This window comes from Poecilia reticulata, linkage group LG20, assembly GCF_000633615.1.
Source record: "Poecilia reticulata strain Guanapo linkage group LG20, Guppy_female_1.0+MT, whole genome shotgun sequence".
Classification (NCBI taxonomy): domain Eukaryota; kingdom Metazoa; phylum Chordata; class Actinopteri; order Cyprinodontiformes; family Poeciliidae; genus Poecilia; species Poecilia reticulata.
The window spans coordinates 6,249,609-6,272,997 of record NC_024350.1 but is presented as its reverse complement, the minus strand read 5'-3'; the positions used below and the strand labels follow the sequence as shown (position 1 = coordinate 6,272,997).

At 38.0% G+C, this 23,389-nt stretch overlaps 1 protein-coding gene across 1 annotated transcript in view; it reads left to right on the top strand.

The window, feature by feature from the left end:
- The window catches only part of LOC103482359 (collagen alpha-1(XXI) chain-like), a 64,104-nt gene that overhangs the window by 3,600 nt on the left and 37,115 nt on the right, over positions 1-23,389 (top strand). The window contains exons 2-18 of the mRNA XM_008438486.1: positions 4,315-4,431; positions 4,560-4,696; positions 4,877-4,996; positions 8,901-9,017; positions 9,106-9,292; positions 10,250-10,415; positions 10,494-10,716; positions 14,166-14,339; positions 15,130-15,207; positions 15,311-15,322; positions 16,845-16,943; positions 17,750-17,803; positions 17,911-17,964; positions 19,232-19,285; positions 19,372-19,425; positions 21,608-21,661; positions 22,725-22,778. Of these exons, the coding sequence (XP_008436708.1) occupies positions 4,353-4,431; positions 4,560-4,696; positions 4,877-4,996; positions 8,901-9,017; positions 9,106-9,292; positions 10,250-10,415; positions 10,494-10,716; positions 14,166-14,339; positions 15,130-15,207; positions 15,311-15,322; positions 16,845-16,943; positions 17,750-17,803; positions 17,911-17,964; positions 19,232-19,285; positions 19,372-19,425; positions 21,608-21,661; positions 22,725-22,778 (1,716 nt within the window). The 5' untranslated portion in view covers positions 4,315-4,352. The remainder of the gene's footprint in view (positions 1-4,314; positions 4,432-4,559; positions 4,697-4,876; positions 4,997-8,900; positions 9,018-9,105; positions 9,293-10,249; positions 10,416-10,493; positions 10,717-14,165; positions 14,340-15,129; positions 15,208-15,310; positions 15,323-16,844; positions 16,944-17,749; positions 17,804-17,910; positions 17,965-19,231; positions 19,286-19,371; positions 19,426-21,607; positions 21,662-22,724; positions 22,779-23,389) is intronic.

The following is a 23,389-nucleotide window of genomic DNA, read 5'->3' as shown; positions in this document are numbered from 1 at the left end:
CTTGCCCCTAGTGTGGTCGGGAGGGGTGCTAGTGTGGTCGTTACGGGCGAGAGGCGGGGTACACCCTGGACAGATTGCCAGTCTGTCGCAGTCAATACAATTATTCCATGACAAAAAAAAATCTAAAACCAGTTGTTATTATATCTATTTTTAAACATATTAGATGGTTCCTTATTTTTTTTAAAACCATATTACTTAGAGATATTGTGGATGGCGAAAAGAGTCACTTGTGGCTCTGGAACCACAGGTTAACCCCTGGGCTAGATGTTTCAACTTACTTCACTCCAGAGTGTTTTATCTCCTCTAACAGAGTTTCTTACAGGATTGCACTTATATATACACCTCAAGGTCTGTGTGTGTGTGTGTGTGTGCAGTTGTCTGTCCTGTCCATCCTTTTACTTGTTTTACTAATTTTTTTTAAGTTGAAATTTTGCGAAACTAACTCTCGAGTTTTGCAACAAGCAAGCACAGGTACATTTTAGCACTCCTTAAACTCAAACAAGCCAGTAAATGCACACAGTATTTCCAGAACAGCTAATTTTAGTCTAAGTTTCTTTTTATTATTTTTTTACGTAATGGTGGACGGCAACCCCAGCAGCATCTGCACATAAGGAATGCTGTGTGATCCTGCAGAGGCAGCTGATGTGGTCAGCGCACTGCACTTCATGGTTTTCCAGATGTCAGGTTGGGTTTTGGAGGAATCCCGTTTCAGAAGCCACCTAGCCACACATATGCGCCTCTAATGAATAATGAAGGTCTGAGGCACCGCACTGGGTTCAGAAAGGTGAATACTGGAGTGAGGGGTGTGTGTGGAGTTTTTGATGCTCTAAATAGAGATCAGTATGTCATAAATAGGCTCAATGTTTCTCTAGTTTTTTCCCTTCTCTTTAGAGCAACAGAGTGTCTGAGGGAGCAGTTGCTATAAAATAAGGATTTTATTCTGAAATAATGATAAAGTTATTACAGCGGTGACATTTTAAGATGGCTTATGTAGGTCTGAAGAGGCCAAGTTAGAGGTTGCTGATGGACTGATCAGCAGGAAGTTTCGGCAGTTTGCTAGTCCTACATGTATTATATGTGTAATACATATAATACATGAGTCTTTTGATCTCACTAAGGAGTGAGACCAAAAGACAAAGAATTCTAAAGAAATTATTCAGACATCCAAAACATTGTGGGCCAATATGTTGTGGTCTGATGAAAACAAGGCGGAGCTTTGTGGACAAAATCAGAACAACACAGAACAACACTGAGGATCTCTTAGAATAAAACCATAGCCACCTCAAAACATGGTGGTGGTGGCATCATGCTCAGGTGTCATTTTTGAACAGATGGAAATTAGGTTTTTGATTAAGGAATAGCGTCACATTTGATCCCACACCTCTAAGAACCCAACATGGTTGGACCAAAGTTGGCTGAAAAACCTACTTCTGGAAGTTGAGCAGAGGTGTTCTCCACATAAACAAACACACTCACAGAATTCAGTCCAATCACACAATAGGTTCACATTCAGAGAGGAGCAAAAAGAGGAATAAGAAGAGGTGGACAACACGAGTCTGAGAACAAAAAGATGCAATTTTTGTCACGCAACCTCCACCATGAGAACCAATTCCGTCAGTTTGGCTCAACCATTTAGGTATCTGTGAGAAATCTGAAGAGGAAGAAAGGTTTCCATTTTCTAGGTTTACAATAAGTCAGAGTTTGCTTTAAAAAGTCAACAAGAGAAACCCTTTAAAGGAGAAGTCAGAAAATCTGTGGGAATGTCCACATAATCCGATACATTTGAAAAAAGATTTGCAAGGCAGAGTAAATATTGCCAAGACCAAATAAACCATCTGAGATAGATGGACAGATAGATGATGCTGATAGAAGCCTACCGAAGAACACTGGGCTTTAAAACTGAATGAAAAGTGTTTGCATGAACCAAGTTGTTGCACTTTTAAATTATTTTATGTTTCCTTCCAGCATATTCTTTTAGTAAGTAAAATTTTACTGATATGTCATATTCAACAGGTAAAATCAGAAATTGCTTCACAAAACACAAAGGAAATGCTCATCAAACATAAGATTAAATTGATTTTTAGCTTCTTTTAAAAAAAAAAAATCAATGGAATCGACAACGTAAAAACAGTAAGAGAGAATTCCAGTTTTACTTACTTACTAACAAGTAATTAAGTAACTTACTTTGCCACCCCCCCACCCCCCCAAGTTGGTTCGTGCATGAGAGTGAAAAAGATTGTGAAAAAGATTGAAATCAAACGCTTTCCATTTTTCCTCATTTTTACAGGGAGGGGAACATACTGTTTTAGATCCAGTGTCCTTCATAAAAGAACAACAGCGTCAAACTTAGATTTTTTTTTTCAGCTTGTAAAAAATCTCATACGTGTCTTGACGCAATGTGCGTTTTTCTTTAGCAGCACATCGCAGGGCGGACGGAGAACAGGGATTACGAGGTTCCATTTCTCGTCAGCTCGTTGGTGTTGGGTTCCCTGCCAGCGCGCTGCAGCCCTCGCGGCCTTGTTTGTGTTTGTGCCTTCCCTGTCCAGCGCAACGCCCGCAATGTTGTTTTCTCTGGCCGGTGCTTTGCGGTCGGCGGAACCATGTGTGCTCTGAAGAAATGAACATGGAAAGAGCCGAGCAGTAAACGCTCTGCTGCGCTGTGTGAGCACCAGATGGAACAGGGTGAAAAGTCACGGAAGCAGTTTAATAAAGAGGACGGCAAGGAAGAAAAGACTGACCATTTCACAAGGCAGTCTGGATGCTCAGGCCATATATTTTATAGTGTGTGTGTTAACTAATGATTACAGCAGAGTTTGGTTATGAGGGCACTGATCTGTGTCCACAAACATTATGTGTCAAATACACGAAGAGCCTCATTCAGCCTCTTCTGGAACCTCTGCAGACAGACTGCGAAACCCACATTTCTTCTTGGTGCAGTTGCCATGGGAGAAGAGCACAGGTGCCGCTGCAGGTGCAAAGTTTGTCTACAAGTGGCAAAATGAAAACAGATACTGTATATTTCTAGTTTGTTGAATAATTTTTTTTAAATTGTGAAAAGCATATCAAAGGCAGTTTTATATGACACTTTATGAATATAATGCCTGGGAAGGCAAGGAGGCATCTTTTCATGTTTATTCTTTTACTGGCTTCATCTCAAATCCTGTGAACAATAACTTACTTTGACTTCAGAAAGGGGAAAAAATAGAAAGGTCCAATAATTTATTTTTGTAATTTATGGGTGTTTATGGATATATTTTCAGCTTCACTATGCTTCTGTTGCAGGCTCTGCTTCAGCTTGTTCTCTCTTACTCACTTATTCCATTAGCTCGGTCAAGAAACCCAACAGTCTCAGACAGAAACTAGTTCATCCCAAGGATGAAACTCCTCAACACAAGCTCAATGGAAAGGTACATTCAGTCCAACTCAGACCTCTCCATTGGACAAACTAAACAGAAGTGGATGACTCAAGAAAGATCAACAAAAACATCGGGTCAACAGTCAGCAGTCAATCAATATTATTTGTATAGCAGATTTCAGCAACAAGGCAGTTCAAAGTGTTTTACACATTAAAAACCTAAAAACATCATAAACACTTCATACAGTCTTCAATTGTGAAACTAGTAACCGACATGACATTTTGTCGAGTGCCATCGTTAGAATCATCAATACACATCAAATATGTTCCATTTATTATGATTCAAAAACAACTCTGACCAGGTGAGATTTAGTCTTGATTTAAGGGAATTCAGTGTTTCAACTGTTTTGCAGTTTTCTGGAAGTTTGTTCCAAACTTGTAGTGCCTAAAAGCGAAATGCCATTTCTTCATGTTTGTGAAAGGAACCATCTGTGTTAGCTATGAAAAACCAACACTAAACAACTGGGATTTCATCTTTCTAACACCTACTCTGCAGCCTCGACTCATCTCCCTAAGAGGGTTCTTCAGCAGTCTGCACCTTGGGACATGTGACCAAAATAACTAACATGGTATCATTTGGGACATGTTGGAATCATTAAGCAGCAACAACTCAAACACTAAGCTGAACAGAGGCTATAGCCAGTGACTCATATGTCTGAATTGGACCTTTAATGACCCTAATGTCCCTAATGATGTGGTTGTTCAGACTACTATTTGTAAGCCTGTTACTTTCAACCATGTTCAGAACTGAAGAACCCTTTTGGACGACAGGCGAAACATTTTACAAGGGAAATTATACAGCTGCCCTTGAGCATTTAGGAAGTAACAAAACTTACATCGATGAACTTCAAAGTGCATGTCAATTTGCTAAAATGCTTTTTTATCTGTGTTTACAACAGGTTGTGATTGAGCAGAAGACGAACTCCTCAAAAGAAACATGTTGCTGTGGTCAGTATGGAGTGTGATGTTGCTTCTGTTAGCAGCAGAAGCTGCGGAGAAAGAAGATGTCCGAGCCGGTACGGATGAAGTTGTTACACTCTACTGTTCAAGAAATAGACACACTGGACTACTAAAGTAGTATGACATGGAGGAAACTCTGAATTGATTCGGAAGTTTTTTTGCATGTATTTCTATGTGTGCCCAGGGTGCAGCACAGCTGTAAATGACCTGGTGTACATTGTTGATGGTTCTTGGAGTGTCGGCCCGGATGACTTTGAAACCGCCAAGCTATGGCTCATCAACATCAGCAGCCAGTTTGACATCAGTCTTCATTATACGCAGGTAACACCAACATGAAAAGTAAAAATACTTTTCACGTTGGTGTCTGGAATCTAAGTGTCATATTCTTAACATCAACCGTATATGTATATGGAGACCGTATAATTCGACTACTATGAAAATTTACAAAGACAAATCATGGTGTATGATGCTTCTTCCCAACTCAACGTGTTTCTGCTGTAGGTGGCCGTGGTCCAGTACAGTGACACACCCCGACTGGAAATACCGCTGGGGACGCACCATAGTGGAGTACAGCTCATCCAGGCCATACACAACATCAACTACCTGGGAGGGAATACGCAGGTAAAACACCAGGGGCGTGTCTTTTACCGCAATGTGTGTCTTGACTTATAGCGCCGTCCAATCCCTTTGGCACCCCTGGTAAATATGTATACACAGCTTTAAAATATACCGATCTTTAATTGTGGTCAAAGAATTTCATATTGAAAAAACAATTAAAATTAAACTTTGATTTGAGCTTATTGATGCAGTTTGGGAAAAGGTAAACTTTCTCTACGCCATTCTCTAAAATGTGAAAAACAAGAGAACATGTCTTTCAAGTAAGGCAGCTGTACAAGAATCTTCACACACACCATAAATGGCTACAGAAAACAGTTAATATCTAAATCTGGCGTCTACAGTTTAAAAGAACTCGAACTGCAACAAATAAGAACATCTGAGGACTAGAGCTATGGAGATTATAAGGTAAAAAAAACCTTCAAAGCATGCACTAAAGTCCCTTCTCCATTGTGAAGTCTCACTCTAGCTAGTCAATGTTTGGTTTAGTTCTAGCAAAGTTGAATGCGTTACCATTGATATTATGTTCCTCGTTATGTGGGCATGAAAATAAATGTAGGGAGAAATGTGGGAAACTGGCCAGCAGTTTCTCTGAAATTTCTTGATGGATTTGTTCGCTGTGGATTGCTACGTTCAGTGGATGCTGTATGTGCTCTTCCACCACAATTGGTGAAAAGGCTTGAACCTCAAGGTTTGACCATGAAACCAGATTCAAAATGGTGGGGTGAGATGTTGTTGTTGACGTAAATCCACAGGCCAATCAATAAGTGAAGTCTGCTGTCAATCAAATCTTTTATGTGCAATTCCCAGCTAGATTAGACTTGTATAAAGTGGTTCCAAAAAAACGGGGAGAAACTGCACAGGTTCTGCACATAACAATGAATCTGGGGAAGTTTAAGCCAAGAGCATGGAGAAGGGGCTTTAGAGAACTGTGTGCCCATTTGGGGATCATCAGGTCTCCATAACAACCATTCAAAGCAATAAACATGCCACCCAAAATTTAGGAAGCAATTTGTCTCCAATCCTAACAAATGTGAACATGTGGCGTTTGCTAAATTACTGTTCAGTTACTTGAATTTAACTGAGCATTTCAGCAGACAAAGAGCTTTGGAACCATATTAGACAGCATGGAGTCTTTGCCTATTTGAAATTCAGTCTTTTATTACTTATTAAAGTATTTTAAACAGGCAGTAATATGTAAAATTAACTTTTTTGAGCTTCACATCGTTATAATATTGTTTCCTCAATAAAAACATGCCTTGATTTATTCATGCATGTTTGAGAAGCCTTTTAAACTCCATAGCAATCATTCAGCTGCACTAAATGACTGAGGGAACCTCACCCATCCACCCCCACCCACCTTGGTGATGAAGCTCCTTCTTGGAGATGCAGTTTCCAAGCTTTAGAGCTTCCGCCTCAAAGAGCAGCCTTCCCAGGTGACTCGCCCACTCAACTCCTTCAGACTAGCCAGCAGCAATTAGCAAACACTTGGTGGAACTACACATCTGCAGAGCTCACTACATGAGCTACATCTCAGAGCAATGCTGGTAACAACATTGTAAATTGTAAAGTTTTAATAGAGGAGTCATGTGATGACTTCCTGGAAGCAGACTTTCTTAAAGAGACAGAGACCCTATTTCAAAGCATTAAATTATGGAGTCAAATTTCTTTTAAGTCTTGTTTAATATGTACAGCTCTGGAAGAGACCACTTAAAATTATCAGTTTGTCTGAGTTTACTTTTAATAGGCACATGTTTGAGTAATATGATCATTGTTCATTTTATTCTATGAACTACTTACAACATATCTCAGAAATTCCAAATGACTTTCTGGACTCAGAGTTTCTTAAAGAGACAGAGGCCCAATTTTAAGTCAAATGTCTTCTCATATGTATCATATATGATATCTGTAGTACTTTTTACATGTGATAAAATGACACTAAGTGTCTAGAATATACATAATATCGCTCCTTTAAGAAAAAAGTTTTTTATTGTAAGTAAATACACTAATAGAACCCTACCCACTGTCTAAACAATACTGAGGACCTGACCAGAATAGAAGAAAGACAGCAGGACAATGTAAATAAAGATTGTATGGCTTAGGTCATTTGTCATCATTGGGTACTTCTGCGAAGTAATTATCCAAATCATTTGGCTAAATCAACACAAAACGGACTGAGCAAAAATCTCCACCTTCTTCCATGGATTTTAGCAAACATCCCTAAAGGATTTGAGAGATTGTACAAGGTGGAATAGTTAAAGACCCCTCTTTCTGTGTGTGCTGCAACAATATGAAATTGGTAGATTATGAATGCCATGGCAGTCAATAATTGTAGCGCAAGTGATTTAAAAAAAAAAGCAAAAAAAACTCAACAATTTTTTGCAAATGTGTAATGGAATAAAATGCCCAAAATTTAGAGGCTGGGTTTGACACTGGGTTACTGCCATAAAGAATTTTTCTGAAAGCCCTCTTTAACAGTGGCACAATTACAATGAAGAAAAGAAACTAGACAGTACAAAAATATATTGACTTTTTGTATTGTCAACCAATACCAGAAAATGCTGCTCATTTATTTGATCTGTTTCTTTTGTTGTAAAAACAAATCACATTGTGTTGTAGGCACTTTGTGCCAGGAGACACAGACATCAAAACACAAAATCAACAAAAGCAACAAAACAGAATCAGCAAAGCCATGACAGGACATCAGATGGGATATTAAATCAAAGGGTTTGAAGCTGAAATCATTCACATGAAATGAGCTGAAGGAAGAAGAAACAAATGAAGAGCTGTACAACAAATGAGCCCTACAAGGTTTCAGAGACAGAAGGCAGTGAACACATTTCATCCTGACTGCAATGGATGTGAAAGTGAAGGAATATTACTTGATATTACCGTCCATCCACACAGGGGTCAAAGGGTGACTGCTGCCTGTTTCCAGCGCTCACTGGGCGAGATGTAGGGTACCACCTGGACAGTTTGGTATTCTCACTTAGAACAATATAAAATCTTTTTTTTCTTGTCATCTTTCCTACTTTTAAGTCCTAAATCTAAAGTTAAAGACTTGGGCTGGTTGTGGAAACAAATGTTCCATTCAGATAGGAGTTTATGCTGCAGTGTCCCTAAGCAAACCAAAAAAAACAAACAGAAAAGTAAAAGGGGTTTTATAATTTTAATAAACATTCTATAAATGGACAAATATGATTTTGAGCTCAGTAAGTTGATATTGTTCTATCTGCTGACAGATTAGTGAAACAGAAAATAAATGCCTGAGGTACAAAACACACCCCTTGATTAAATTTTACATTCAAACACAATTTTTTGGGAGTTTTATGTGACAAACCAACTCAAGGTAGTACATAGGTTTTTACAATGTTTGAGATATAAACACCTTACAGAGCTGTGTGAGCTGTGTGCATTTGTATGCAGTTTGTAATGAATACAGTCAATAATGATAATAAATTTGGAATACTGTATTGTTTGATAAGTAGGATCAATTGGAAATTATTTTTCTGCAAAGTGCCTTTTGTTGTGAATTGGCGCTATATAAATAAACTGAGTTGAATTTAAGCTGAATTTAAATTACACACAGATGGAACCAGATCACTAATAAGGTGACTTTTTAAGGATAATGACTTTGTTCTTGTAATGTATGGGTATCAGAATTAAAAGCATCCCACACATTTAATATTTTTTTATACACAAAAAACTGAAAACCACAAATTATCTCAATGCCATATTAGCTTTATGTGCCACTTTTTCTTACTGTATTACATAAAATTTTAGTATTTTAAAGTGGTTGTACAGTAAAGTTGTAATGAAAAAGTTAAGGTGGAACTGGATCGTAAACACATTTCTGATCTTTTTATTGCATTTTATCTGGTTTGTTTATTGGTTTGGATTGTTTCTGCAGACTGGCAGGGCCATCAAGTTTGCAGTGGACCATGTGTTCTCTGCCTCCCAGCGGATCAGCCAGGTCAAGAACCGTATAGCGGTGGTTGTCACAGATGGAAAATCTCAGGATGATGTGGTAAATGCAGTCCAATATGGACGTATTAAATGACTTGGAAAATTATTTGAAGAGGTTATCTTCATCGATTTTACGTTTTCTCCCTCAGGTGGATGCAAGCATGGAGGCTCGAGCTCAGGGTATTACGGTGTTTGCAGTGGGAGTTGGCAGTGAGATCACCACCTCAGAACTGATTTCTATTGCCAATAAGCCGTCGTCTACATATGTCCTGTATGCCCAAGATTACACCAACATCGACCGGATTCGAGACTCAATGGAGCAGAAACTATGTGAAGGTCAGCAAATTAAGTTATTTGAAGTGCATTGCTTTATTAGTGGTATGTTATTGGTCTTTTTGATATTCAGATTTGTTAGAGTTAAGGGCATTTTTTCAAGCAGCATCAAAATTTCAGTGTAAACATGTGTAATATTTGTGTTCATTTCTTTAATATTTTCCCTCTACTTAAAGAAACACTTTTTTGTCAAGATGACAATCCAGAATAAAAAAATGCAATACCCTTTCAGGGCAGTAGGTGGCAATAATGTTGATATTATTGCCACCTTAAAATATAACTGTCAAACATCTATTGGTTGTATTAAATATAAAAAAATGACTGGAAGCCAAATGTAACTTGTTTAGTACTCAACATTATTTTGTAACAAATGTAGCCCAATGTCTAACGCCAACAAGATGAGGAAACTATGCACAAGGCCAGGTTAAGAATACTCTTTATTTCAATTACAAGATTAAAGTTGTACAACATTAAAGTCAACATACTATGAGAATAAAGTTGTAATGATACTATTTATTCAATTTGTCTATTTAGCTCTAAACTAAACCAAAGCAAATCCATAAAACTCCATCATGGTGATGGATAGCCATGTTATTATTGTATAAATGGTGAGAACTCTAGCCTTGTCATGCTAGCTAGCAGATACTAGCAAATCAATTCGCATTTTACCCTATTGAGCCCTAAGCTAAACCAAAACAAATCTATAAAACTCTACCATGGTGAGTACCTTCAGTACAACGCTAAGAATCAAATTTGACAAGTTTAAGTTGCATGTTTTTATTCTACTCTCGGCTACAACTAAGTTATTATTGTAGGAATGGTGAGAACTCTACTCTTGTCATGCTTAGACAAGAGTAGAAAGGCTAGCTAACAGATACTAGCTGGCCTTTCAAAAAGAGAACATGCTTTTGGTTGTAACTATTTCAATGTGTTCCACTTATGAATAACCTGTCTCTTCAGAATCGGTTTGCCCCACAAGGATCCCAGTGGCCTCTCGTGATGAGAAGGGCTTTGAGCTGATGTTGGGTATGAACATTCAGAAGAAGGCCAAGAAGATTTCTGGCTCCCTTGCTTCAGAGGCAGCCTACGCTCTCACTTCCTCCACAGACATTACCGAGAACACCAGGTATCAAGGCGTCTAAATCACCTTTTTATTTAATCAATCATGTAACAATTTAATTATCTTTAACCCATTTCTCCATAGAGAAATTTTCCCAGAAGGTCTTCCGCCTTCATATGTATTTGTGGCCACTGTACGTTTGAAGGGGAACTTTAGCCAGTCGATCTTTGACCTTTGGAGGGTTTTGTCCAAGAGTAAGGAAATCCAGGCTGCTGTGACACTCAACGGAAAAGATCAGTCTGTCATCTTCACCACCACCAGTGTGACAGAAGTAGAGCAAAAAGCCATCTTTAAAAAAGGCTTCAAGGTTGGTATAAAGAGCGTATTACATGAGCACTTTGCATTAAGTCAGGAAGAATGGATGGATATTAATATTATTTTGAAAAAAATTAATTAATCTATATTTAAACGACTTGGTTGTAGATTCTCCAGATGTTGCAGATACCATAAATTGGTTTAACAGAGCAGGTGGTTCATATGGAGATGTTCACAATTGATTTTTTCCAAGTCTTTAAAGTCTTTAAAGCCTGAAATAAATATTTTCTAATGAAATCCACATAATGAGCTTTTGATCTTTTAATATTTATTAACAATAATTTTTTAATCATTTAACACTTATTTAACCAGATGACAAACCAGAATTAATCATCTAAACAGTTATTTACATTATTTTGAACATTGTTCAAACGTAATATTTGTCTTTTCCAGAGCCGGATTTACAAGGATGTGGGCCCCTGAGCAGGGGCCAGTTTTGGTGCTCTATTCTCTAAGAAAAAAATATTTTACTAATGCAAATTACAAAACATTAGATAGTGTTCCAATACATAAGGTATGAAGTGATGGATGATAATTTGAATTCTTCTCCAAACCAACAACTCCATATTGTTCCCAAAGAAATTGACTATAACGTCATAACTTCCAAATACTTGAACATTGTTTACATCCACAAAATATTAATATAATCGTTTTGAGATTTATATAAAGTACATACATTCATTTAACCCTTGTGGACTGAGTCAATATAGAGGACTGAGGCAAACGTACGAGGACTGAGGCAAATGATACAAGTTATACGGGTGTGGGGTCGGTTGGACCCCATTTGTAAACACAAGGGTTAAAAAAAATCTGTTTTTATCTTCAAATACTAAAAATACATCCAAATTGTACCATTATTGCTGGGAGTTTAACTTGGTCGCTAATAGTTTAAGTATGCTTTTAATGCAGAAATCCAAATCCAATGATTGTCTTTCTGACGTCCAACATTTTTTAAAGAGAAAATGTATGAGCAGGTCTAATAAAGAGGTCTAATAGCGGCCTGCACAACATCAGATGTTTGAAATCTGCAGAAAAATCACTTCCAGCTGTGCTCAGTTTGTTTGGGGAGTCAAACACCATCCCTTGGACAAAACCTTGGAAGTTTTATCAGATCCAAAACTTGCAGAGCTTGTAGTCAGCATATGCTGACTAAGCAATTTAAGCTCCCCAGTGGGAGGGAAACACCACATACTAAACAGTCAAAAGATTTTGTTTGTTTTTCCTCACACGTACAAACATAAGTGACATCCCATTATTAATACCTCCTCTCATCAGAGCTGTAGCAGCTCCAACGTCTCCGGTAAGGTTTTCCATTAATTTTTACAGGTGTGTCGACAGGAAGTTTTGGCCGGTCTTCCAGAAACACGTTTTCACAGTCAGACACTGATGTTGGACAGAAAGGCCTGGTGGCTTGCAGTCTCTGCTCTAATTTACTCCAAAGCTGCTCTATCTGTTTATGTCAGAAACTGACAGAAGTCTGTTGGTATGTTGAAGCATTAGAATAGTAGTGCCCAAAGTCGATCCTTGAGGGCTGGCAACCAGTTCTCTTCCTGGTTTAGCACACCTGGATCCAATGATGTCTCATTAGAAGGCCTAAGAAGAACATTGACATGCTGAAAGGTTGTTACTACCACCAGGGAGAGAACTAAAACATGCAGGAAGCCGGCTCTCCAGGACCGACTTTGGGCACCCCTGCATTAGGACTTTCATGTGACTAAGTGACCAAGCCCAACTCCTTAGAAAAAAACAGCAACCCCACATCATGATTCTCTTTACACCATGCTTTGCCTTTGACACAATGCAGTCTGTTAAGTATTGTCCACCTGTTTTCTGCTAAACCCAGACTGACTCTTGGAAAACCAGACAGAGGCATGGTTAGACATTGTTCTGGAGTTCAGTAGCCGTATAGTTTATACCATTATATCAGGTGCTTTAGTTAGTGGTGTAAGGCTTGGATGCAGCTACTTGGCCATGGAAACTCATGCCATAAAGCTACCTGCCCATGCTAATCTGAAAGGCACATTAAGTTTGGATGTCTGTAGCTATGACTGCAGAAAGATGGTGACACAGTTGCTGTGATTAATTTCTGTTAGCCTGGGTGGACTTTGGCCCTCCTTCGAGACGAAGCTTTTCCACTGACCTGCAGTTTCTAAGCCTCAACCTCACAGAGCAGTGCTCCTATACTCAGCTCCTTCAGACTAACCAACAGGAATTAGCAAACACCTGGTGGAACTGCACATCTGCTGAGTTCATTATAGGAGGTACTTAGAGCGATGCTGATAAAAACGTTGCTAATGGATTAATAGAGGAGCCATGTTGTGATGACTTGCTGTATGCAGGAGTTTCTTAAAGCCACAGAGGCCTAATTTCAAAGCGTTGAATTACATAGACAAATTTCTTTTAAGTCACATTTAATATATATGGCATTTCTGTAAGTGAAGGTAACATATATACTTGATTGTGCTATAAAATTACACTGTGTGACTGGAAAACACATGATACTGCCCCTTTAAATCTCAAGAGGTAGAACAAGAGACAAATTCACAAAGTACGAAAGGTGTGTTTGTCTAAAATGGCTCTGCAGAAGCTAATGTGCTGCTCTGCTCTCCAAAAAAAACATGTTGTGTCAGAAAGCGGTTTCTCCAAAGTTCAATCTTCCTTCCTTGTACCTACTATAAAGGAGCCTCCCTGCTGCGACTTCCAGAGAGGTAAAAATAGCAGTTATTTACACACAGTGCGCTGCTATTTTCAACCCTCCGTTGAACCGGTGAAAATGGGATATGACAGCAGCCGGGAAGATGCTTAAAGAAAATGTTTCATCTTCTGGACCACTTCCGCAGTGGAAAGAGGTCTGCGGCTGGGCAGCAGTTGGAGCGCGACTCTGTTTGTGAAAATCTGCTGGAGGTGGATTTTTCCTACACCTCAGAGTGAGGTGAGGAACAAGGTCGCACTCATGCGCTGTTTGTATTTGCTCATGTTGGATCTAATTTTGTTTTTGTGAGACACAATGGGGAAGTCTGTCATTAGTCACTGTGGAAATGGTGGCTTATAATCCAACCTAAACAACAGAGACTCTTTTTCTTCCTTCCTCTCTGCGTGTTAAAAATGGTTTGTGATGGAAAAAGGAAGAACTTTTCCGTCCCTAATGGCTCACTATTTGCAGATCATTTTGGGAATACATGATTGTGGATTTGTGAGCAAAATTACATGAGATGAAACCCATGTGCACACATGTAAGACAGCCAACAGACGGACAGCCAACGGAAGGCTGAGTGAAAGAAAAATGAACACAAACCAAAGTGTTTCCACATTTGACTTCGTTAATGAGCAGATGGTCGCACAAAGCTATGTTTCAGCTGCTCGGTTTATACACCTTTAATGTGCCATTAGGGATAATCTTGAAATAATGGCAGTATTGGTCTGATTCCTATTCTTTCACAGACGCTGTATGATGGGAAATGGCATCAGCTGAAGATTCTGGTGAGCCCTCAGCATGCTGTCAGTTTCCTAGACGACGAACTGATCCAAGAGATCCCGCTGAAGCCCGTGGAGCCCATTTACATCAACGGAAAGACGCAGATTGCCAAGAAGCGGGGGTCACAGGTCACTGTGCCGGTATGCGACAAATTCTTATTAACTTTAAACCCCAATGAAGGTGGGCCCTTCCTGTTGGCCCTTGGTCGGACTTTGTGCGGACCCCAGCTGTTTCAAAATTGTATCAAAAGTGATTTGACCTGTCCAGCACAGCTGCTTCAAGAAGACAAAGAGTTTTTATTTGTTATCAGGGTCAAATTATTTCCGACATAATTTTCTTACATTCAGTATTCCTTGTTTTACAACCAAACTTTTATAGTAAGTAGAAAAACATTTGAAAACTAGATGCCTTTTTATTAATACAGCAAATGTGCAAAATCCTTTATAAGTTTTGGATTTGCAATTAAACCCCCCGCCCCCACAATTTTTTGACCAATAATCTTTTTGACTGATTTTGGCCAACTTGACAAAAAGTTTACAGAGACTTCATGATCCGTTGAATTTACGTTTTGGGTTTTGTGTGGTTTTCATTCCTGTTTTATTTATTGTTTTTGGTTGTTGTGTTGTATCCTGGATATTTAGTTCCCGTTTTAAGTTTTCTTTAAAAAGTTTACGTTTCTTGGTCTCTGAGAGGCTGTACTTTCAGTATTACGAAATTATCAATATATTACTTGACAATGATCTCAAAACAACAATGCTATTGTTTATTTCTGGGACCATTTAACGTCCAGCAACATTTGTTATTGTGACAGGCCCAACCATGTATCAGTTTTATTTGTCTTTTCCATTAAGCAGAGCTTTGTGTTCGTCCGCCCAGTCATTTGGCTCAGTCTGGTTTTCTCTGAGTGTTTCGCCTGTTCTACTGGTCCAGGTGGAGATCCAGAAGTTGCGTCTGTACTGTGATCCTCACCAGAGCGAGAGAGAAACTGCTTGTGAAATTTACTCTGTGGTGAGCTGTTTGCCATTTTCATCTCTCAAATATATGGAATTTGCACACAGGAAGTTTGAATATATAAAATGTGTGTGTTTTTCTCTTTTTCTTTTGTCCTCAGGATGATGAAAGGGTAAGGCAGATTTTTTTTCCCTTTCCTCACGCATTTTAATTGGGCTTTTCTTCATAACTGAGCACCACTGAGACTTGGATGTCACTATGGTGACATCACTTATTGGTTTGTTGACTTCTGTTCTGAAGCCTCAAATTTCCATTTTGGTAATTTAAGTCTTGGTTTCTGCACATATTATTTGGAAAAAGTTAAGAACAAATTTTCTGTTTGACCCAATATATTCATATAAATGTATTACGGGACTGCTTTTAATAGAATCACATTACAGAAGTAGACTGTGCTTAACTTCTTCTAAAGCGTTGCATGTTAGGGCTGTTGTTTATGTAAAAACAGACTTATCAGCACAAAACTGGAGTGAAGTATATGCTGCTGGAGGCACTGATATGTTTTAAATCAATACTGAAAGGCTTTATGATAAAACTTGTCCACTGCAAAAATGACAAGGAAAAGTAAAAGCAAGTAAAAATGAAAATCTACTATGTTTCTGAGCATCACAGTTGCTGTGGTTAATTTCTGTCATAACCACTAATAGTTAATTGTGGTTAAGTGGTCAGAACACTAGAATTCAGTGATGTGGACAGGTGAGAAAGGTCAAACTAAGGTCAAAGTAAAAATCAATTTTTTTGAACTTCTCATTGTGTTATAATGTTGTCCTGTCATATAAAACATACCTGGTCTCTTGTCTTGATTCTCTCATGCATGTTTAAGAAATCCTTTAGTCTCCCGTGGCAACCATTCAGCCGTGCTAAACACCTGGGTGGACCTTAGCTCTGCTTTCGAGACGAAGCTCACCAATGTTTGAACTCAGGAAGAGTTCAGAAATCAATATTTGGTGGAATAACCAGAAGGTTTTCAGTGGGGTTCAGTGCAGCGGGCTCTTCATGATATCCAAAGTGCTATAACATTTCTATAACTGAAGGTAACATATATACTTAATTGTACTATAAAATTACATTATATGAGTGGAATACACATTATACTGCCCCTTCAAATCTCAAGTGGCGGAGCAAGAGACAAATTCACAAAGTAAAAAAACATCAATGATTTTTAAAACAGAAAAAATGTGCTGAAAATAAGTAGAAGATACAGTATATAGATCTAATGTCATTAGACAAAACAAAAAGGAGATCTAGCAAAATCATTTGGAGCAGCATAAAAATAATATCCAGAAACCATGGGAAGTACTCTACAGTTTAATTTAAAAACATGCAGCAATAGGAAGTTTTTCCAGTTCTTCTGATGATGCTTATGTAAAGCAAAGTGAAGGTATGATCTTTTACCTACACTCAGTGTAGGTAAAAGGTGAGTGTGCTGCCTTTAAATCTAGGATTTTTGCGTTATTACTCTACAGAATGGCACTATTGAATAAATAATTGAAAGACCAAAATGGGTATTTACGCTTGCGAAATATGATAATTGAAAACTTTAATCAAATTTCCAACAAAGATTTCAAGAGCAGAGTCTTAGAATAATTAGCTGCTGAAATGCGACTGATTTGTCTGAATGTTTTCTTGTCCTCCAGTGTCCGCTGAATCGAACAGCCACCCCGGAACAAGAAGAAGAAGAAGACTGCAACTGTGCACTCGGCCCACCAGGGGAGCGTGGCCCACCGGGACGCATGGTAATACACAAACAAATACAGAGGCGCTTGATGAATGACCCCACATTTACCCTCCTAATGAAATCAAATGTGTATGTGCGTGTGTAGGCTGCACAAACAAAGAGATCAGGTTCTTACAGTGCTGTTTCTTTTCCACTTTTTTGATTAAACAATTTTTGTCTGCCCACATCATATAGAATATATGGTGGATGCTAATTTCCTGTTGTGTGCTGTATGAAAATGGGCAGGAAACGCCAACCCCCCCCCCCAAAAAAAACCCCACAAAAAAACCCACAGCACATGAAAACCAGGAAACGGGGAAATGTACAATGACTGTTGATGTGGCTTTAGCGCATCATGCAACAAAAATAAAACTAAACATATCAAGGCGTTCTTCTGCTTTCCACTAATGATCTGTGATGAGGTTCGGTTGTAATGAGTCTCTTCTGATGACTCTTTATTCATTCAGTGAAAATGAGAGCGGCCCAACAGAAGCCTCACACTTATTTATGCCTTTTTCAAACTTACACCAAGAAACAGGCGGTTGAGTTTTGTCAGTTTTGGTGTTTTTATGCATTAGCATGCTTTAGCAAAAAACACCAATAACGAAAATTGTGTAATAGTAATTATGGAGAAGAATATTTACCCCAAGCTTAATGTAAATGAATTCACATAAAATGTTGTTAGACTAACATACAACAACAGTGAATAATTGACTGACAGGCAAATGGTAGGTTCCTAAAGGCAAGCTCATAGCGTAGCTGACAAAATAAAGCTGTGGTCGATGAGTATTTCTGCCAATCACATGATATTTTTTAATGCTGCAGGGTTTCAGAGGTGAAAAAGGGAGGGAAGGACCACCAGGACCTGATGGTAAGCCTGTAAGTGCTGATCACGTTCATCACAATTGTTTTCCTCAGGTTCCATTCTGTAGGACACATACTGAATGCATGTGATGAAAATTATATCAACTTGTTTTTGTCCTCAGGGTAAAGAAGGTAAACCTGGCGAAGCCGGCCCTCCTGGATTTCCAGGGATAAAAGTAATGCTATTCTACTTTATATTTATGCGTTTTGATTGTGGTTGGAGGAGATTCCTTGCAAACGTATGGACATAGCATCAGCCTGTATCTAAATTTGCTATAAGTCATAGCTAATAAAATAATCAAAAATTAACATGAGCAATAAAGTATATTGTCCTGTTCAGTGTATGTTGATGGAAACTGTTGATTTTAATTACAAAAATTAGTACACGTTCAGTGACATTCCAAATTCTGTGCCTTTATAGGACTGATGCTGAAGAAATCTTTGGTGGTTGCTTCAATGTTAATAAAATCCTCAGCATCACCAATGTTGTAAATTACTGAACAAGCTACAGTAATTTTCCAAAATTGTTCCCACGTTAGCAAAACAATAAAATAAACTTTCAGTTTTTAAAAAGTTGTTCATATAAGTTTTAAACCACTGCTTGTTGTCCTGCATCAGCTAGCTAAGGTGTCATGCTAAAGCTTGCTTGTTGCCAGTGTATCCTAGAAAAAAAAACCTGTTTTTAAGTTTAGTTTAGCCAGGTTAAGATTGATGCATTTATGTTCACAGCCGCTGACAGATCCTGAACTAACTTAACAGCTCCAACATGAAGGTCTCGTGTTTATTGTGATTATAAAAATAGCAGACATTATGCTAATTCACAAATTAGCATATTGATTATTAATCCCTATTCTCTTTTTGTCTTTGCTTATGTAAGCTATACTCTATATTGAATGAATTCTCAAAACAGCTGCTTTCTTTCCCAAATTGGAATGTTTTATCAAAGAAAATGTGGAATGAAAACGTCCCATTTTGACTAAGTTTATAAACGCAGTAACTTCAACCCTCTTAGTACTGTTAAGTCTGTGCAGACATTTGGCATGAGTTTTATTTTCTTTTGCCCTTAAAACTGTTGTTGCACCATCAAAAACACATAGAAAAACATAATGACTGCCAAATACAGAGAGCCAAAATGTTTCTGGTGAAAGCAGCCAAAGTATATTTCTTAATTTGTCTACAGTCAAAAAGCTCTAAAGTGAAACAGGTGGCCTTTTATGATTTTTGAAATACTGTGCAAAAAAAGGTAATTCTGTTGCCAGTTAGTTTATCATTCAATTGAATGATAAACCAACCATAGATGGATACATATGTATCCATAGATGGATACATATGTATCTATCTACATACATACATATGTATGAGCATACAAACATACAGCAGCACTAGTGTGGCACCCCTCTAACTGAAGTTTCTGGTCTGAATAATTGTCCGTCTGCTGGGCAGGGTGAAGAAGGCCCCCAAGGACTAAGAGGAGAGCCTGGTGTTAAAGGTATCAAGGCAAGTACATGACACTGTACTTTTTTTTTCTTATTGTTGAATCTGTTGTGTAGTTCTAACAATGCTTTGTTTCACCTTGTGCCCAGGGAGGCCGAGGGGAACCAGGTCTAACTGGAGAACCTGGACCAACAGGACCACAGGTGAGACTGGAAGAGTCAGGAAAAGGTTCTACAGGAATGTCTTTCTGCTTTTGTAACATTCTCAAAGGAGGCTGAACTTCTCTTGGCCTCGTCTTCATGTCTGCCTTTGATATTTTTGCCTTTCAAAAAGTTATTTAACATACCCCGGTATTGTAGTTACGTTTATACTTTCTACCCTAATAACTGTATTACTTCAAATTTAAAGACTTATTTTCTGACCAAAGCAAACGCCTCTGTTCACCACCAAGAACTTTGATAAGCTTCTCCAGAGAACTGAAGTGATAGAAGCAAAGATTCACTGACTTGAGGTTAATGTTGAGGTCAAGGCAGGATTTGGACATGAGACAACCTTACAGATGATTCAAAATAATGAAAGGACTGACAGACAATGACTCGGCACTATGACAACCCATCCTTTAGGTCTGAGGTAACCTTTACAGGATGAACCCTGCACTTAGACAAAACAGCGTGGCCACATCAGAGCCCAGATGTCCCCTCTTCGACCTCGGAACCGAGAACAAAACAAACAACAGGAGTTATCAAGGTGGAATTCCACTGACAAACAGGTTTGCTGCAATTCAGCAGGAGTTTACGAGGGAAACCTCAACTTCAAACATCAACAAGAGGTTTGAGAATCCAGACAGATTCCTCCTAAAGTGAACCAGAAACCAGAAGATAAAACGCTCTGCCAACCCATAATGTTATGCTTGATATGTTAGGAATAGTGCCATCAATTATTAATGATCACCCAGCAATTGAGCATTTAATCATCCATGCTGGAGTGAATGATATTGCCAAACAAAAATATGAAATTCTGAAATCACCTGCTGAACACATTGGAAATCTCAAGATGTTCTGCTACCTCAGTCAACTCTGTTGGTAAACCTAGAATCTGCTGGGAGCGTCTTGATCTCTTCAAACCGGACGGATTCTGTCTGAGTAAATGTAGGTGGAAATTATTCACAACAAATGTTTTCTGTGTCATGAATCAGAAAAACTGCTCTGCCAAAAGCAAAACACACATCTAACACCAGCACGTGTTTACCTTTAGCAGATTGCTGTGGATTGTCTTCACATGTCAATCAATCCTCCAAGTTCTGTTCAGAGTTACCTTTGATTAATAATAACAACTAGAGCAGTGGTTCTTAACCTTTTTTGAGGTACTGAACCCACCAGTTTCATATGTTCATTCACTGAACCCTTCTGTAGCGATAAATAAAATATGATATTTTTCCCCCCAAATTCAAGACATAGGGGTCACCCAAATAGAGTCTAGTTGGGTCACCCCGTGATCACTAAGTCTTCTTAAAAGGTAGAGTCTCTGAGAACAGTTCTTCAAAATATAGTCAGTGTTTTCAGCAAAGTTGAGCTGACTGTCCAGGAACGACCCAAGGTATTTAAAATGTGCCACAGTTTCAACAAGTTGGCCATCGAGAGAAACTGGAACCACTTTAAGGTCTTGTTTAGATCATTTAATTAGCTCTACATTCTTCAGAGAATGAAAAATTAATAATAAATAATAAAGACTTTGCGGTATTCTGATGTAGTAATGTAATTATATTAATTGTGTTACCACCACCACGCCACTAGAGGCAGTAGCAACCCCGAAAAGATGCGACTAAGGAGCAGATTTAGAAGTACACCATAGGCTTCAGAATTTGGTAACTGTGAGTTTTGCTGAAGTAATTAAAGACACAAGTTCAAATCCATGCTGAGAGTGGAGCTCCTTCAATCAGTTCTCCTCCGCAGCTCTGATTGGCTAAGCAATGTAACGTGATCCTCTGCAGCAAGTGATGTCAAAGCGGGGCGTCATCACGACTTTACACAAGTGTGTCTTTACCTCCGCGGCAGAGGCTCCACCGAACCCCTGAGACCGACTCACCGAACCCCTGGGGTTCGACCGAACCCAGGTTAAGAACCACTGAACTAGAGTATTCATTAGCATATTAGATGTCAATGATTTTGATGATGGCATTTGAGGACATATAATGTTTGCTGCTTTAAAAACATGTTGTAGCTCGTCTTCTTAAAGCTGCTGATTTTTATGCAATATTAAAAGAGACAAACCTGACAGCATTTCGAAACTGTAAGACTTGGCTAATTGCAAGATACATTTCATACAGCTACTTCACCATAAAAGTCTGTTAGTTTCTGTATTTATTTTTTTATTCCTTTTGTCCAGGGACTTCCTGGAGAGAGAGGTGAGGCAGGACCTGTAGGAGAAACTGGTCTTAAGGTGAGATTAAATAATTATTAAAAAATGGAAGCTGAACTGAACAAAATTGCATTTTCTGCAAAAAAGCAGCGTTAATTGGTATGGCTAAGTTGATCTGACAAAGAAGCTGAAATGAAGCAGAAGCACTTTTAAGATACAAACTTGCATAAATATTAAACTATTTTGAATAAATGTGTTTAATGCAGTAGAAGAACACTGGAGAGGCAAACTCCCCTGATGTTAAAGTCTAAATTACCAGGACAGTATGCAGAGTTAAAATGAACAAAAATAAAATAAATGCTTCATTAAATCAATAGTTGTAATAATGAACCATGAAATAAATAAAAGATCAATTAAATGTCTTAAAAATATTTATTAGGGAATTTATTTATTGAAGGTCATTAAATCAAACTTAAAATAACCAATGCAGATACTTAATTAGATAGGTGTTTAATTATTTCATGGTTCTTGTTTCTGTTTTTGCAGCATCAGCATGAAATAATTTCATATATTAAAATCAAAAGTTCATGGGCGGGGTTGAGCTCCACTACCTTGTAATGAAGGACTTTCATGAACTTACAATTAGCAAACAACATAAAAGTCATTCAGACTCCATTATAAAGTCATGGGGAATCTTATGAAAATCTTATATAGTGTTGACAGATAATGTAAGATGGATGTAATCTTGCATTACATCCATAGCTCTGAAAAAATCAGGCTAAGTGGAGTCCATCAGTGTTGTAGCCCCGCCCCTCGACTTTAATGCCTGAAGTCGAGAGATAAAATTATTTTATGGTGATGCTGCAGAAACAAGAACCATAAAATAAGTAAATACATTTTTAATTATTTATCTACATATGTTATTACATTTTTGGATTTTAATCATTTAATAGTACATTTAATAATTTATTTGCCTATTATGTAAATGATTTAAACATTTGATTAAATATATTTATATCATGGTACATTTAATCATTGATTTATTGATGGGTTTTTTTTCAATTTTGTCACTTTTAGCCCTCCATATGTCTAGCCTAGTTTCACAAAGCTGGGGGTATCTAATAGCGTTTTTGTCTCCAACCAGGGGGAACCAGGACCACCAGGCCTGGATGGAGCGGCAGGGCTAACAGGACAGAAGGTCAGTACAGAAACGTTTGTCTAGATTGGACACAATATAGAGTGTACCATGTTTATTCTAGTGACTTGGATTATTTTGGCTTGCAATTCTTTTCACAAGAAAACAAAAATTTAGTCAGACAATTATATAACATATGTCCCCTATTAAAAACAATTAATTCAGAAGAAGTGCGAGATGCACAGATAAATATAACAGATATGTGAACGTATAGACATGCTGCATGTTGTAGTTTATAATATTATGCATGCAAATGTAGCCTGGTAAAATGGGGAACCCGGACACAAAGTTATGAATGTTTTTTTTAATTTTTTTATTTCCCGAATACTCTAATAGAAGAAGAGTATTGTTAAATTAATTTGGAGTTATACAGAATGGTACATTTTGGGTAAAGATCTTACAGTGACAGCTACTTTAATAGCAGGAATCAAATAAATCTCTTTTTTTTTCCTGAGTGCATAAACAACTGAAGCAGGCACGCTTCCATAAAAAAAAGAAAATAAAATCACACAGACTTCTTACAATATGATCAACCTAATTTAACATCTCAAAATACTCACATAGTAAACTTTGCTTACAACTCAAAATCGCAGACTATATTGGATACATGTTTA